This window comes from Orcinus orca, chromosome 18 (genome assembly GCF_937001465.1).
Source record: "Orcinus orca chromosome 18, mOrcOrc1.1, whole genome shotgun sequence".
NCBI classification, from domain to species: Eukaryota; Metazoa; Chordata; class Mammalia; order Artiodactyla; family Delphinidae; genus Orcinus; species Orcinus orca.
The window spans coordinates 72,150,809-72,169,006 of NC_064576.1; the positions used below are offsets into that span (position 1 = coordinate 72,150,809).

Below are 18,198 nucleotides of genomic sequence, written 5' to 3' on the forward strand. Positions count from 1 at the left end.
GCTGAGGACCTCTGGGAGGCCTCACTCCGATTAATCTTCCCTGAGGTCTGAGGTTCTCTGTTAGTCCAGCGGTTTGGACTTGGAGCTCCCACCACAGGAGCTCAGGCCCAACGTCCAGCCTGGGAACCAAGAGCCTGCAAACTGGTCACTGGGGGTTCCTCCTGTCACCTTAGGTGTCCGTGGTGCCCCACTAGTGCCTGGTAGGGGCCCTAGCTGTGCGGAGACACGAATTCCATGTCCTCCTAGTCTGCCATCTTGACTCCGACCCCCCGGTAAATCTTGTTTGTTTAAAAATGTCCTTATTTTCTCCACATTTTGGGAGTAAGTTTTATTAACATGGAATGCCAGTTATTTCTTCCCAGAACTTTATTCCACTGTTTTCTCTCCATTCTTGTTGCTATGGAGTTACTCCCCAGTTTGTGTTGCTCCTTTTGTAGATACTCTTTTTTTTTTTTTTTTGGCCCCTATGATTGCTATAAAAATCTTTGTTTGTTTTTTGTGTTCTGCAATTATGCCACACAGTATGTGCGTGTGAATTTCTTTTTATTTATTTTGATTCATTGTTCTTTTTAAGTCTGAGGGTTCGTGTCATTTATTAATTCTGAAAAAAGTCTTGGTCATGATAGTTTTTAATGATGATTCTTCTAATTCTCTCTCTTCTTTCTTTCTGGAAGTCTCATTACATATGTCGGCCTATTTCACTCTTACCCCCACCACCTCATGTCTCTTAACCTTTGCTATTTTCCATTTCTTTGTCTTTGTCTTCCTGGGCTACACGCTGTAATTTCTTCAAATCTTCAATTTCATGAATTATCTCTTCTGTAGCTGAACCATAAAGTTTTAAATTTCAATTAATTATTTTTCAAGTTCGAGAATTTCTACTTGATTCTTTGGTGATTTTTTTTTAACAGTCTTTGAGTCATACTTTGGATTGACTCTCTTCTAAAACCACATATTGCTCGTAGACCTTTTGAGGATGGCCATTCTGACTGGTGTGAGGTGATATCACATTGTAGTTTTGATTTGCATTTCTCTAATAATTAGCGAAGTTGAGCATCCTTTCATGTGCCTCTTGGCCATCTGTATGTCTTCTTTGGAAAAATATCTATTTAGGTCTTCTGCTCATCTTTTGATTGGGTTGTTTGTTTTTTTGATATTGTGCTGCATGAGCTATTTGTAAATTTTGGAGATTAATCCCTTGTTGGTCTCATTGTTTGCAAATACTTTCTCCCATTCTGTGGGTTATCTTTTCATTTGGTTTCCTTTGCTGTGCAAAAGCCTTTGAGTTTGATTAGGTCCCATTTGTTTATTTTTGTTTTTATTTCCATTATTCTAGGAGGTGGATCCAAAAAGATACTGCTGTGATTTATGTCAAAGAGTGTTCTGCTTATATTTTCCTCTAAGAGTTTCATAGTGTCTGGCCTTACATTTAGGTCTTTGATCTATTTTGAGTTGAGTTTTGTGTATGGTGTTAAAGAATGTTCTAATTTTACTGTGTTACATGTAGCTGTCCAGTTTTCCCAGCACCAGAATGGCCATCATCAAAAAGTCTACAAACAATAAATGCTGGAGAGGGTATGGAGAAAAGGGAATCCTCCTACACTGTTGGTGGGAATGTAAGTTGGTACAGCCACTATGGAGAACAGTATGGAGGTTCCTTAAGAAACTAAAAACAGAGTTAACATATGATCCAGCAATCCCACTCCTGGGCATATAACTGGAGAAAAACATGGTTTGAAAGGATACATGCACCCCAATGTTCATTGCAGCGCTGTTTACAATAGCCAAGACCTGGAAGCAACCTAAATGTCCATCAATAGATGAATGGATAAAGAAGATGTGATATATGTGATTCCATATATACAGTGGAATATTACTCAGCCATTAAAAAGAATGAAATAATGCCATTTGAAGCATTAGGGATAGACCTGGAGATTATCATACTAAGTGAAGTAAGTCAGACAGAGAAAGACAAATATCATATGATATTGCTTATATGTGAAATCTAAAAAAAAAAATGATAAAAATGAACTTATTTACAGAACAGAAACAGACTCACAGACTTAGAGAATGAACTTACGGTTACCAGTGGGGAAGGGTGGGAGGGGATAGATTGGGAGTTGGCGATTGACATGTACACACTGCTATATTTAAAAGAGATAACCAACAAGGACCTACTGTACAGTACAGAGAACTCTGCTCTATACTCTGTAATAACCTAAATGGGAAAAGAATTTGAAAAAGAACAGATACGTGTATATCTATAACTAAATCACTCTGCTGTGCACCTGAAACTAACACAACATTGTTAATCAACTATACTCCAAAACAAAATAAAAATTTAAAAGTCCCACATATTACGCACACTTTTTTTTAAGCAGACTTTTTTTTTTAATTGGAGTAAAGTTGCTTTACAATGTTGTGTTAGTTTCTCCTGTACAATGAAGTGAATCAGCTATATGTATACCTATATCCCCTCCTTCTTGGACTTCCCTCTATGCATGCTTTTGTTTTGAACACTGTTTATGATAATTTTAATAATGAAATCTTCTGTATGTGGTTCTCTTGTTTGTTGTTTTCTGCTGGCTCTAACGTGGGACTTTTTGTGTGCATGTTTCGTGATTTTTTAAAAAATTGTGTGCTCCTCTTTTTGGAACTCTGTCTGCAAGAATTCTTTGAGGTCTGGGTTGAGAATGCATTCCTCTCAGGAGATTTTTCTTTTATTCAGACCCAAGGTCATTTCAAATTTAAATTCTTGGTTTGCAGTTTTTCAGATTAGGCAAAGGGTATAATGAGAGACACGTGGGCTCTCATTATAAAAGGAAACTTTTAAATTCTCTTTGCACCAGCATGATCTTTAAATTTCCTTTGAAAATATAAAACATCAAACTCACAGAGAAGTACAGTAATAGAACAGATATCTGCAACGGTAACACAAGCAAACAGGTGGTTTTTGTTCCATTTGTTCACTTTTTTTTTCTTTCTAATTCCTAATTGTTCCACAGTTCTCTTTCTTTCTTGGAAAAAATTTGTATTAACAAAATATAACAATTACATTCAAAGAGATTAAAAACATGAGCACATATTTTACTCTAATACATATTAAACAAAACTAGTTCAATTTATAAAGAGGAGTCGGGGTTTGAATCAGGGCTTGAAGGAAATGGTAAGCATGTGGAAAAGCTGTTGAGAGAAACTGCAGATGACAAAAACAAATAAAAGGGTTGATAAACAACAGCCTGACCGCTCCACCGTGACTGGAGGCACAGATCAGCCATGGCTCGTAACTGGGAGTATCCACACTGCAGTGTCCTCGTAGGACCGGAGTTCTGCTGGGTGGATCTGGCAGAAGGACAACAGTTAGGGAACCTGCAGGTAGAGCAGCTTACAGAAGTGCTGCTTAGATTTACTGTGCATATAGATCACCTGGGTATCTTGTTAAAATGCAGATTCTGATTCAGGGGGTCTGGGACGGGGCCGGAGACTAAACATTTCCAAAGTTCCCAGGCGTTGTTAATGCTGCTGGTCTAGGGACTCACCTTTCAGCCAAGGGGTCCTGGGTCATGGAGGGAATGGAGATAAGAAGGGTCCTGACACAGTGGAAGAAACCAGATGGCCCTAGCAATTGGAGGGAGGTCTTTGTGTGTTGAAGAAGAGGATTAGCAGGAGTCAGAGATGAGAGCTGGGCAGAGAAAGCAGACTGGTCAGAACGAGATGTGACACTTTAGGGTATAAAGTGGATCTGGCTGAAGGCAGAATCCAGGACCTATTCATGGAGCAGATAGCTGAAGTGGAATTGTAAAGGTATCGGGAGTTAAGAAGGCCCAAGAAGTAGAGGTTTAGTTGTTAGCTGTTGGTAAAATCTACAGTAATCGTGGGAGGAGTCGGGGTAGCAAAGACGGGGAGCCTGCCTGACAGTCTTTGATGAATGGGGCTTGATGGGGTGGTCATGAGAGCATTTGAGAAGTTGGTAGCTGAGCCTGGCAAGGAGGGCTAGCAGGCAGACAGCCTCAGACAAGGATGAAGTTTGAGGTTTGGGTGGGAAACACAAGAAATAGTTGGTATGTGCACAGTTAAGAGCCTTAGTTAAGGCAAGGAAATGGAGAGAACATTTTAGAAGAAGGTCAATGTGGTTGTCCTAAAGCTCGTTACCTCTGGACAGGAGAATGCTGGGGGCAATTTATGTCCTTGAGGCTCTTTGTGGATCAGGCATGACTAGACCTCACCCAGGCCACAGCCTTGCTCAGCTGCTTCCCTTTTCTTGCGCTGCTTCCCTAATGGCTTTTCCCTGAAGATTACACCCTCAATAAATGCCAAGCACCTGAGTCTCTATCTCAGCTCTGCCTCTGGGGAGCCCGATGTAAAGCAGGTGGTCCCAGAAGTAGTGCTGGGAAGCAGATCCTCAGGATGGATTCTGGAGGTGAACCATCCACCAGCCCCTGGCGATGATGGGGCAGGAGGAGTAGCGATGGTCCCTGGAATTCTACAGCACGTGTGCTGAACTGGGAAAGGACGCGTGGGGGGAAGGACACACTGGCTCGTGCGTTGTCTCTGGCTTTGTGAGATCTGAAGGGATACAGGGATTTGGGGGACCACGAAACTGGGTGGCTACTGCTGATGCTTTGATGCTTTGAAGAGAAAAGGACAGACTGGGGCAACGAAGCATCAATCGAAGCTAAGTATGAGAGCCAGAGGTCTCCATGGCAGCACATAAGGAACCCTTCATCCCCGTCAACTAGGCTCAGGATCTAATCTAAGAGTAGAGGCATGTCCTTTCAGAGAAGGAAGACTCTCAGCTCTGGTAAGTCTCCTACATCACAGGCAAAGCCCTGAGGGGGAAGGGGTGGGATCTCGACACTCAGTATGAAGATATCTGGGTAGATGCGCTCATATTTCCCTAAACGCTGCGGGCTGCAGAAGTGATTATCCCCGCTTTGTTGGTGAACAGAACCACCCCCCCACCTCTCCCAAATGAAGCGGGTGCCTTAGAGGACCACACTTGTCCTCCTCAGGTCTGCCCCACCTCCACTGGTAGTGACCACACTAATAACTAGGGTCAGATCTCAGCAGGAGCCAACCAGAAAGTCCTGGGCCTGCAGGGGGAGGAGAGAGATTAAAAACCAAAGGACCGGCAGGAACTGGTTCAGGTTTCACGGCAGGAACAGGAGAATACGCCTGGGAGTGGATCCCAAGGGTGCGGGTCGAGGGGAAGAGCAGAGTGTGAAGCTGGATGACGGGGAGACTGTTGATACGGCACTCTCCATGACAAAGATTTCATTCCCTGCAAGGGTTTGGGATCCAGCCCAGAGAAGCCTGGAAAAAGCGAGAGCCCACAAGAAATGAAGAAGGGACCTCAGAATTGCCACAGCAGCCCACGGAGGAAGGGACACAAAGCTGGAGAAGTGGGCAAGCTGGGAGACTGGAAGACCCACCAGCTGACTATGGTCCTCAGGAAGACCTTTTACTAAGGTGACAGGGGTTACACCGCTGTCACCAAGAAGCTCAGCAGAGGCTCTCCTCTGTAAGCCCCAGCTGATAGCAGGAGATGCTGTCACAAAACAGGACTTTCCAGTATCCATGGGAATAAGAGGACCCCAGGATGCCCAAGGCCATGTGGCAGCACTCAGCCATCAGCCAGACTCTGAGGACAGTATGCTGGGTGAGCTGCAAGACCTACAGAAGAGAACACAGTGTTCCTGGAGACAAGACATATGGGCACCCAACAGGGCACTGCTTGACATACAACCAAAAGAAACCAGGAGTGGGCAAGCCAAAGACTGAGGTGAGTCACCCCAGTGGAAAGCCCGGATGCCTTGTCCAGCTTCCAGACTGAGATCAGTCCTCAGACACAAAACCCATTTACTGAAGAAGAAACTGGGTTCCCAAGACTCTGAAACACCATGACACACATATGTATAGTGATTCCTCTAGTCCTTCAGCAAAGAAACTTACGGTCTTGACTTGGCTAACTGTGTATTGTAGAAAGGGGAATACCCAGACCTCCTGAGGGATGTTGGATCCAGGGCCGTGGCAGACACTGGCACCCAGTGGCCTGGTACTAAGCACTATCAGGCACCCCTGCTAGAATAGGCGCACATGGGACCCAGGTAACTGATGGAGTCCTAGACCAGGTTCAAGTCATGGTGTATCCATCAAGTCCATGGACCTCAGTGATTATTTCCTTAATTCCTAAATACACGATCAGAATAGACATTCTTAGCAGAACCCTCACGTTGGTTCCTTGACTTATGAAGTAAGAACTACTGTAATAGGAAAGTCAAAGCAGCAGTCCACGAAACCGTCCCCTCCCATCCCAGGTAAGACAGGACATTATGAGCACGACTGTATCCTAGACGGCATGGCAGAGGTTAGTGCCGCTTCCAAAGGCTTAACAGATGCAGGGCTGGTGGTCCTCATCATACCCCACTCAATTCACTAGCCTGGCCCCTAGAAAAACCCAGATGGACATGGTGAGAGATACAGCTCCACCACAAACCTAACCCACCAGCTTCAACGTGCCTGATGTGGTAATACTTTCTAGAGCAGGTGGACACAGACCCTGGTGTGTGGCTTGTGGCTACTGAGTTGGCGGATGCATCCTCCACCCTGATCAAAACAGAGGATCTGAAGCAGCTAACGCCACAGGGAATGACCATTACTCATGGAAGCCTCGTCCCAGGGCTGGGTTAATTCTTCTGCTCTCTGTCACAGTAAAGTCTGAAAGGACTTAGGCCATCTGAACATTTGCAGAAGATCACACTGGTCCAGGACATTGATGAAACTGTGTTACTCCACTTGGATGAGCAAAGAATGACAAGTACTTTGAAGGTCTTGGTCCAAATCATGTGCTCCCGAAGGTAAGGGAAGAACTCTTCAAAGATACAGGGGCCAGCACGTCAATCAAGTTTTTAGGAGTCCGGTAGTCTGTGGCAAAGGAGAACATTTCCTCCAAAGTAAAGGACCAACTACTGTACTTTGAACTTCCTGACACCAGGAGAGAAACATGGCCTTGGGGGCTGCTGTGCATTGAGGGGGCAGCATATCCCTCTCTCGGAAACACTGCTGTGGCCCATTCATCAGGTTTCAGCATGGTCCTAGCAGCCCTGCCATGTCCCTACCCTGACTCCCTCATGGGTGTTCTTAGAGCACAGTTCCCTGTAACTCATGGGCACCGAGATCCCTGTCTCAAACTCTGCTTCTAGGAAACTGAACCGAAGACAAGTTCATAAAAGGGATGAGGTAGTCATGGACGAGGGAGCAGGCCTGGCTTTTATGTGATGGCTAAGGAGTACAAGGATGAAAACAAACCATAATTAAGTGTGGTCGGTATCCTAACTGGATGTAGGTCTCAGACGGAAGCTGCCCCCTGGGCAGGGAGTGAACAAGAACGAAAACCTTGCTCCACTCCCTCGTCACTGGCCTAGCATCTCCCCAGAAGCGTTTGATTTGGGGGAATTGCAGACATGTGGTTCCCATGTCCCAATTCTCCAGACATATTTGGAGAAAATATTTTGACGAGAGGCGCTACAAGCAAGCCCCCCAAACCCACTAAGAACGTGGCTGACTTGGATTCCTTCTTTGGATTCCATGCAGGCACGATGGTAGCTACACAGGAAATCCTTCCTGAATTTAATTTTATTAAAACAGCAAATCTGTACCAAGCACTGTGATAGTCACAACCTCCACTCCTAACATTACATTTTCAAAGGTTACAAATTGTACGGCACTTTGTAATAATCCTTTTCATGTCATTATTTCATTCAGCAAATATGACTGATGGATCTGAAGATGATCACACTAAGTGAAGTAAGCCAGACAAAGATAAGTGTCCTATGGTATCACTTATATGTGGAATGTAAAAAAAAAAAAAGATACGAATGAACTTATTTCCAAAACAAAAAGAGATTCACAGACATAGAAAACAAACTTATGGTTACCAAAGGGGAGAGGGGGCTGGAGGGAGGGATAAATTAGTAGGTTGGGATTAACATATATACACTACTATATATAAAATAGATAACCAGCAAGGACCTACTGTATAATAGCATAGGGAACTATACTCCATATTTTGTAATAAACTATAAGGGAAAAGAATCTGAAAAAGAATATATATATATATAATATATATATAATATATATATAAAATATATATATAAAACTGAATTGTTATGTTGTACACTGAAACTAACATGATATTGTAAATCAACTATACTTCAATTAAAACAAATTTAATTTTTTTTAATTTTAAAAAATTAAAAAAAACCCACAAATATGATTGAATGCTTACTATATACCGGGCATTATTCCAGGCTAAGCTAATAGTGACTCTGGGATTTTTTTCAACACATCATTTACCTATATAGATTCAAATGCCAGAGAACTGAAACATATAGACCAGGACTTTTTACATACTCATTATAGGTTCCCTTTGTTTGTGTTTCCTGGTGTTTTGAGATGTGGTCCTCTTTCATTCTTTGGATTATAAGCTTCTAAGTGACGCAAACTATGTGACTGTTCTTTTAAAGAGTCTTTCATCAATGTCTGGCAGTGTTCTCCCACAGGAGGTGACTGAGTGACATCCTTCCCACAGCTGAGCACAAGACCACAAAAATACAAGTTCATTAGTCCACAAACAACTGTAATTAGTTTCATGAAGCTTGGAAAGCAAGACACCCAAACTGTGTCAGTGTAGGAGTCCTGGATGGGTGTTATGTACTTCACTTCAATTCTGACAGCATGAGAGACAGACCAGGACTTTTTCTCCTTTTCTCAGTGTACTGCTGATGAATTTTGCAGGACAGCAATTTTAAAACAATCCAAAAGACATTATGTTTTGGAAACATGACATGACAGTGTTCCCCCAACATAATGAATGTATTAATGAATTCTGACACAAAGAGTTATATTCTGGTCTTTTTTTTTTTTTTTAAATCTGCATGCTATTTTATTTCCATTAGAAAAATATTACCTATATAAAATTTGGTCAGCTGCTTCTCCTTTACCTCTACCATTCAAACTTAAGTGCTTTAATTTTACTCAAGTAAAAGCAGAATCGTGTTATCTGACACGAGAACTAAGTATTTCACACCATTAAATTAACAGGGTTTAACTGAATTAGGTGTGCTCTTTAGTATTTCTCAGGAATAGGAACTCATCTTTCCTACATGGCATTTCCCTTTACTTTTATTTTTCTGAGTAACTATGTAATGCGTGTCTCTTCTCCCACATCCAGTAATATGAGTGTTATAGAGGTGTAATTTATAACATCAGTAACTAGATTCATCATTAATCTTCAATTCACATTCAATTCCCCTTATTATATGGTATTTCCAAAATAACTTCAGATATTTCAGTCAACCTTACGCTTCCCAACAAAGATTGTAAAAATTAAGATGTTAATTTAAAAACATTATTAAGATTCCAGACTAAATAACACTGGGCCCACTCAGAGCGATGCTGTCATGAGAGGTCCTTGCACAGCTACTGCTTCAGTCTCAACACTTTGCCCTCCTCTGGGCAAAGCAGCAACCTGAGCAGCTCTCGCGGGAAGACTACTCTGGAAATACTGCTTGTAGATGTCATTGACAGTATTGAAGTCGTTTATGTCAGCCGGCAAAACAGCTGTTCTTGCCACATTCGTGAAGTCACAGCCCGCTGCTTTCAGGATTTCACCCATGTTTGTAAGAGCTTGTTCAGTCTCTTCTGCCACCCCTCCTGGCACAAGCTGTCCACTTGCAGGATCCATGGCTAGCTGTCCTGAAATGTAAATGGTCCCGTCGACTAACACAGCCTGACTGTAGGGACCAATGGCCGCTGGGGCTTTCGCGGTGCTGATCACCTTTCTGATCAAAGACGACACGGCTAATGCTTTTCCCTTGGAGACAACTACCCCGTGTACTGCTCCTACACGCGTCTCACGGGTCTGTTCTGGTCTTCTTAAAATTGCCATTTAAGCAAAACAAGTAGCATCCCCAGAAGGGTTTGTTAAGTGGAAGTACAGCATAGCCTAGAGAACCGATGATAAATATGGATTTTAGGCATTCTAATTAAAAATCTTGGCCCTGCTGTGCATAAACGCTATGAATTTTCTTTTTTTTTTTTTTTTTTTTTTGCGGTACGCGGGCCTCTCACTGTTGTGGCCTCTCCCGTTGCAGAGCACAGTCTCCGGACGCGCAGGCTCAGCGGCCATGGCTCACGGGCCCAGCCGCTCCGCGGCATGTGGGATCTTCCCGGACCGAGGCACGAACCCATGTCCCCTGCCTCGGCAGGCGGACTCTCAACCACTGTGCCACCAGGGACGCCCTATGGATTTTCTTAATAAGGCAAAACTCAGCCTGACTCTCTACGTGCCCTTGGAGCAAGGAGACCCCACCTTTTCAACGGCATCATTTGCAGTGACTCTGCTCCCAGCCAATGCCTCTTTCAGTTCAAAACATCTTTTCAGATTCAATGTAAATGCATCTTACAAACCCACTGTTTGTCCAACGCATCAATTGATTTGACTCATAAGCCACTCTTGACCCTCTTGTACATCCCTCTCCTACAAATAATTTGGGCCTCATGCTTCCTTACTCTTCCTTCCTTCTAGTAGTTTCTCTTTAATAAAAAAAAAAAAGATTATTGTCAAAACAACCTTTGGTTTCTCCTTTCTGTCAGTAAAAGGAAACAATGATTGAAACAGCTGTGCCCAGGAGCCCACAGCCATTCAGAATGTAACAGCATCTAGGAGATGTTGACAAGCGTAATTTACAGATCGTCACCGTTATGAGAAAAAGAAGGGATGGATAAACAAATGCAATGGCACTTTGTGATGGCAGTTCCACTAGGACAGACGGCTGTGGGCAAGACAACAGCCTTGGGCAAGATATATACAGTGAGACACAAAGTATGAACCTGTCTTTTCAGTTCAGATGGAGACAAAAGGCGAAAACGTGCCCATCAAAAATCATATACTAACAGAGTCAAACTCAAATTCTACTCAGAGGTGATAATCCGATATAAGTCATTCACAGACCATGTGCCATAGGGCATTTCCCTCATTTTTAGCCCAATCTGCAATGCCTGCAAAGGTGGCTTAATTACTTCTCAGTTTGAAGATAAAATGACGTGTAGTAGGAAAGTCAAAATTGACTTGATTATTATAAGCTACGAACGTGGCTTTTAGCTGTCTTGATAGCTAGGAAGCCAAAATAAAGAATTAAATCCAAGCTCTGCGTGTGCAGACAGAAGCCGGACTTTGGGTCCTAGAGAACCAAGTTTAGTCTGAGCATTCTTTCCGTTTGGGGAGATGGCAGAGGACTCTTCTGTTTAGAAAGCTCGGAGTGCTGCATTTCATCAAATGTCACCTCATTTACCCACAAAATGAATCAAGGAAAGCGTAAAAGATGAAGAGAAGAGGACAAAGCCAGCCTTCTGGGTCGCACCTTGATTCTTCCACTGTTGAGATCCGCAGCTCCCCAGGGCCTGGCACCGGCGGACTGAATGCCAACCCTGGGCATATACGCTGGGGTTGAGAGCAGACGGAAGGCCAATCCCGGGGACACGCTGGGGTTGTGAGGAGGCCCGGGATGTGCCGTAGCCCCCTCATCCTGGTTGCTGCCCAACCACGGGGTGATTTCTTGTAGGCTGGTAGAGCTGGGGACAACCCACCTTGGCTCTGGGGCAGGGGCTGTGCTGGGTCCTCAGAGCCACACAGCTGTGATTTCACAGGGCAGCACAACAAAGTTCTGAGCTCCAGCAAACGGTGCACAGGCTGAAGCGCTGCCACCACCATATATGCACTGTATTTCCTTCTTTCTTTCTTTCTTTCTTTTTGATTATTTTACTTGAAGTATAGTTGATTTACAATGTTGTGTTAATTTCTGCTGTACAGCAAAGTGTATCAGTTATACATAGACATATATCCACTCTTTTTTAGATTCTTTTCCATTGTGGTTTATCATAGGATATGGAATATAGTTCCCTGTGCTCTACAGGAGGACCTTGTTGTTTATCTATTCTATATCTCATAGTTTGCACCTGCTAATCCCAAACTCCCAGTCCATCCCTCCCCCTCCCCCTTGGCAACCACAAGTCTGTTCTCTACATCCATGAGTCTGTTTCTGTTTTGTACATATGTTCATTTGTGTCATATCTTAGATTCCACATATAAGTGATACCATGTGGTATTTGTCTTTCTCTTTCTGACTTACTTCACTTAGTATGATCATCTCTAGTTGCATCCGTGTTGCCGCAAATGGCATTATTTCATTCTTTTTTTATGGCTGAGTAGTATTCCATCGTATATAGGTACCACATCTTCTTTTTCCATACATCTGTCGATGGACATTTAGGTTGTCTCCAAGCGTTGGCTATTATGAATAGTGCTGCTACAAACATAGGGGTTATGTGCTCTATTTCTAGGTGGGACAGGCTAACGGAGCTTCTAGTTTTTATAATGATAGCTGTAAATATCACTAAGAGGATTTTAAAATGCTAACTGCCACTGACAGGACCTCAGTTCCTTAGATTGTGGAAGGTACCACATCAGTCTCAGCAAAATGGCATCACCGTCCACCCAGCTAAGCAACTGGAAACCAAGCTCTCCCTAAACACCTCTCCTAAGCACCCCACACCTCACAGCCAACCCTTCCCCCACTCCTACTGTTTACCTTTCCCAGTATGGGAAGATGCAAGGAAAGGTTTGATCAGAAAGCTAAAATAATCATGTCTTTCTCCCAGTGGGTGAGAATCTTTCTCCTCTTCTGGCAAACAAGAAAATGTCTCACTTCAGTTCACGTCCGGATGAGATGGTGGTGTAGGTGCTGGTGATTCTGTCACTGATTGACTTGACACATGGCTGCTCCATCCTGCCGTTCATCTGCCCCTAAGCTGGGGTGACAGGACAGATGGCCACCAGCGGAGGGAGGGCTCCAGTAATGCCAGGCAGTAGGACACCTGCACTAAAGACTTCAGCGCTGGGGAACACCGGGGCCCCTGCCCAGTGTGGGTGTGATGGGGCAGGGGGCTAAAGGAATTCTCTAGCCCCCTTTTCTGATGGGAAGCGCAAGACCAGTAAAGAAAAGGCTCTGGAAGGAAGCAATTGGGACCTTCTTGGCTGTCTCTGCCATCTCTAAACTTCCTACCCCCTCTCTGCCTGGGCATTTGGGCAACAAGGGCGGGCAACTCAGTGATCTGTGGGTGTGGGGCGCCCAGCACCCAGGGGTGCTCCAAGCATCGCTCCTCAGAGAACAGGGACAGGCTGAGAGAGTTACTCTCGGCGCCACTGGGACAAGGAAACCGGAAATGATCCGGTCAGACCATAAAAGAACATGTGCTGGGAGAGTATTTTGGTAGAATCATCCTGTATTTCTTACAAATGATGACACATTTTCAGCCTGCCTTACGACGCTCCTGATACCTTACCTCACGCTCACCCACTGTAGCCCAGAAGTCAGGGTGCCTCTTGTTCCCTGAGGGACCCTGGGGGCCCAGCAGCATGGCTGGCACACCAGAGACCCAGAAGAAAAATGAAATGAATGGATGAATCGAACTGGGATTGGAATTAAAATCTGGTCCCAACACTAGTGTTATAAACTGATATGGTGGTTCCCCCAATCGTATTTTGAAAACTGTAGTTAGATGTTTTCAGGTCACCAGTACTATTTGAGCAGCAGCTGTGGTCTGTTTTCAGCTGGGAATAACTGTCTCAGGTGAAGGGGCTTAAACTAAGGCAGTCTGGACACAGGAGTGGGGTGGGGACACTGCTGGCTGGCGCTGCCGCGTTTGAATGATTCCCAGGCTGGACTCGTGGCGGCACTGGCTGTCTGCAGTGTGTGGCCCGGAGTGAGGTCGGCAGTTGTGGCTGCACAGCTCCCATGTATCCGAGCTGTTGTCGGGACCGAAGAGAAGAGAAACAAACCTCACGGAATACGAGCCTCAGCAATCCCAAGCAGCAGAGGCCCTTGTTTCAGTCCTGTTGCTCTCCAGGGGCCCAGACTGTTCAAGGATGTGGGAATTCTATAGTTTGGGCCGAGCCCTTCTCCTGGACTGTTTGGGTTCCCATCCTACGTGCTGAAAGAGCACCCAGAGCATGAACACACATGCTTCTGCATCTGAAACTACTTTCTCCTGGACAGAATATAACAGATCAGACGCTGGACTGCAGAAAGCTGGTATTTTTATTGAGTGGGAGCATAAATCCTGACTATATCAGAAGTGTCGGATAATATCAAGAGTCCAATGAACACAGGATATCCACTGGACTTGGACAAGTAAATGGAATGAACCCATCAGGACTTTGTTTCATTATAAAAAAGTCTCTTCCAACGGAAGAGAAGATTATCCTTTTGGCTCTGATATTTCCCCTTGCTGTCTTCCTCTCACAAAATATATTCATCCAAAGAGGATGTTTTATAAATACACACAGATATTTTTTCTCCCTTTCTTTGGGGATTCTGCTGTGGTGCACTGAAAAGGGATAAATCAGCTTAAGAGAATTTTTCAAAACGCAATCCCACTCCAGGTTTAATTATAGACAATATAGGTCAAGTTATTTTAAATAGGCCCCAAAGTGGTTGTCCCTGAACTACTTTGTATGTTTCGCATGAGTCAGTTTCCCTATTACTGAAAAAAGTGGACAGTCAGAAGTTAGACAAATGCCTCCTCTCTGTAAGTAGCCTGTGGACAGGCTCCCTGGACAGTAATAAGCAGATGGAACTAGAAGATGCTGATGTTATGGTCACTGGGTCTCCTTTCCTAGCACATCAGGAGGGCGAGCCCACACCCGCGGCTGCCCTCTCCTATGCTCCCGTGTGAACACTTTCTGATGGGCTCTGAAATCACAGGGGCTGGCTGCCACTCCCAAAGGAGGCGAGGGGAGACGGCAGGCCTGGCGTGGCAGCAACGCAAAGCCCCAAAGCCTGGGAAGAGACATCCTCCCTGTGCCGACACATGTTTTTATTCAAATCAGAAGACATTTTTCCAGGTGAACCAAAATCCGAGAATAGTCATTTACTCCATTTCTGGCTTGGCTCTCCAGAGCTGTCCATTCCCTCTCAGTGCAGGGCTCCCAGGTTTGATTACAGGTCACCCCAGCTGCCCCCAATAGTTGAGATTAGGAGTGGAAATAGACATCATTTCCTTGAGGCCCTCACATCTATTTTAAAATATCATTTCACTAAGCTGGCTATTAGATACTGCCTAAAGCTCTGCATGAGGGTGGGAAAGAAACACACATACATAAACGCACACGCGCACACACACTCAATTTTCATGTCATTTGAACTTGGGTATGCCGTTTGCCAGGACTGATCTGTCTTTTAACAAGACCAGGAGCCACTGAAATAGAAAGTCACAATTCCAAGAATACAAGTCTCATCTTCAAATACATCTCTGTGTTAAGCGGCTGGATGCCGTGACCCAATGTCTTATGTATACGCTGCGATCTTCGGTCGGCCTCCCACCTCGCTCCCGCTGCCCCTGTCACAGCACAGAGCTGTGTTTATTCTCTCTTCTCCGGCTCACGTCGGTGTATCACTATCTTCCCTCCCACCTGTCCCTCAGCCTGCCAGGTGTGTCCCGTGTGAGTATCAGTTTTCCCAGGAAGCCTCTGCACTCACTTCCAGCACACCCCGAGCTCTGCTCATCAGTCACACACTGACTTATAATTTCTCATTGTGTCACGCGGTCATCTGATCTCACAAACGAGGCCAACTCCGGAAGGAAAAGCACTGTGTTTTATACCAAAGAAGAAACTCTTTGGACCCAGACCATGAAGGGCCCCAGGAGATGCTCTGCCACTTCCTCTTAAAAGTCAGACAACACGTACCAGCTACTGATGTCAAGAGCACCAGTTCTATTTAGCCTACTGGAGATCTTCAGTGATGTCTCAAAGGACCTCCAACTCTTCATGTCTGAGAACTCAGTCCAGGAACCTCCGCGGAGCCCACCCATCACATCTTCCATCTCAGTGAGTGGTACCCCATTCATGTGGTTACCCAGCCAGAGACCTTGACCTCAGCCCTGGCAGCTACCTTTTCCTCACCCCTTATTCCAACACATCACCACTCTCACCCGACTTACCTCCTAACATCTCCCCCACCACCATGGACATCTCTCCATCTCCACATCCATCACGCTGGTCCAAGCCACCACCATCCACGCCCGTGTGGACCACAGCCTTAGCTTCCCATTTGGTCTCCCTGCCCGTCTGTTCTGGAAACGTGAGTCTGCTCAGATCACCGTCCACACAGGGTCTTCCTTTTGCTCCTCCTTAAGGAGCGGGCTCCCCCTCACCGTTTAGGAGGCCCTGCAAGGTCAGACCTGTCAACCAGCTCCCCAGCCTAGGGCTCTATCGGCGCCCCCTCAACTCCATGGACACGCACGTCCCCTCCCCTCCGCAGTGATTTTCCACACAGGCCCCTCTCCCCGCCACACCTGCTGCCATCGTGTCCCCTCTTTCTTCCATCTCAGAGCCTGCACCCCGGAGCTCCCAGACGAGGTTGCACCCTCCAATACCGTTTCTTGTATTTAAAAGACGTGCTCAATCCCTCCACCAAGCTCCACGAGGGCACAGAGCACGTCTGCTTTGCCCTCTGTTGTATTCCCAGTCCCGAGCACAGTTGCTGGTCCAGAGCAGGCACCTGACTTGAGGATTACTTCCTGATTCCACAGTCATCGTCACCAAGCGGTAGGATCTCCCAACCACTTTCGTGGACACTAGCTCGGTTCACCCTCAGAACGGTCTCCTTTCACAGATGAGGAAAGTGAAACAGACAGAGGGTCTGCGGACTTTCCAGACCACAGTGCTGACAAGGATCGGGCTGGATCCGTTTTCTGATGCCCAGTTCTGTGCTTTCTCTACATTGCGCTTTCTCGCTTTACTGTACCAAGTATGAATGTAGTAATGAAGTCTGAAGGACCCTGCCCCTGGGTCAGACTCCAGCCTGGCTCTGCGTCACTATGGGACTTCAGGCAAAGTGACGCTTCTCTCTAGGTCCCAACAGTGCCCATCCACAGGGCTGTGGAGAGAATTAAACGGGACAAGGGGTGGTGAGCTCCTGCCAAGGGCTTGGTCCACAGTAAGATACATAAATGTTAGCTAGTAACAAGGAGGGATAAGCAGTCTTACTTCCAGTACCTCTACGTAATTCCCCTACGCTAGCAGGTTACTCTCTACACTGTAACTATGCTAAATGCCATAAGCGCTACAGCTTCTGATTATATAGCATCAAACCCTTTTGCTTCGTCGTGTAGGGAATTTTAGCCCTTCTTTGCTTGCTACAGATGCAAACTTTCTCCTCGCTCTGGCTAGCCTACTTTATATGCCCCAGAGCTTCCCCTCTCTTCCTCAACTCCGGGACCACCTGTATCTGGGCAGAAGCCCAGAAATCTGCCCCTTTGGTCCCCCGGCTATAGACTCCCAGGGGCAGGAAGGATTCTAGCCAGCCACAGATTCTCATTTGGGTTGTTCTACCTCTTTCTTCCCTGGCTAGGCCCAATCCTCCTAAAATCGGTGTAGATCTTCCTGGAAGGGAAAGCAGAAGCAGGCGGCCACGGCTGTGCCTGGGCAGGCACTTGCTCTGGGGCAGCCTAAGCTGACCTGCTTCTGCTTTGCTGAGAAGCGTACTCTGTCCATCCATCTCGGGTGCATTCCTTCTTCTAGCAGAACAACTTACCTATTGCAAACAGAGGTTAATGACTGAGACTACCAACACGGGACAGCTCACTGCCTAGACCAAATCCACCCCACGGAGAAATGAGTTCCCTGTCTCCTGGGAACTCCCCACTTTAAACCCTGTTATCTTTAAAGCAAGCGCTAATATGTGTTACTTGAAATAACAATACAAACTCACGGACTACGGGTGAGTTCACGGTCTGAGACTGTTCTCCGCGGTCAGCTGAGATTCACAGCTGCCCAATGTCAGGACTGATGATGGCCACTCCGATGCCAGCACGACTGTGTCCCCTAAGCCTCTCTATGTCCCCGGCTATGGGACAGGGGTACCCTGGGATCTGAACGGCTGGTTACCCTTGTGTTTCTTCCTGTTGTGAGAGGCTTGTGAAACACCAGGGAAACAGGACAGGTTGAGAGTCAGATGCCTTCAAATCCTGGCTGTGCTATGCAGCCTTTGCGACTTAGCCTCTCTGAGCTCCAGTGTTCCATCTGAAAAAAGAGACTGTCTCATGTATAGTCTCTGGGTGGTTGTTATAGCCCTG

General features: G+C 45.6%; 2 protein-coding genes across 9 annotated transcripts in view; both read right to left on the bottom strand.

The window, feature by feature from the left end:
- The window catches only part of MTUS2 (microtubule associated scaffold protein 2), a 496,786-nt gene that overhangs the window by 82,756 nt on the left and 395,832 nt on the right, over positions 1-18,198 (bottom strand). The window lies entirely within an intron of this gene.
- On the bottom strand, positions 9,106-11,019 carry LOC101289389 (2-iminobutanoate/2-iminopropanoate deaminase-like). The gene has a single exon (XM_033417742.2). It carries the CDS (start codon positions 9,947-9,949, stop codon positions 9,446-9,448), a length of 504 nt encoding a protein of 167 aa, XP_033273633.1. The 5' UTR covers positions 9,950-11,019; the 3' UTR covers positions 9,106-9,445.

Bases quoted from the DNA above. Each gene is read 5' to 3' on its own strand.
- LOC101289389 (XM_033417742.2), bottom strand. From the start codon at position 9,949: ATGGCAATTTTAAGAAGACCAGAACAGACCCGTGAGACGCGTGTAGGA.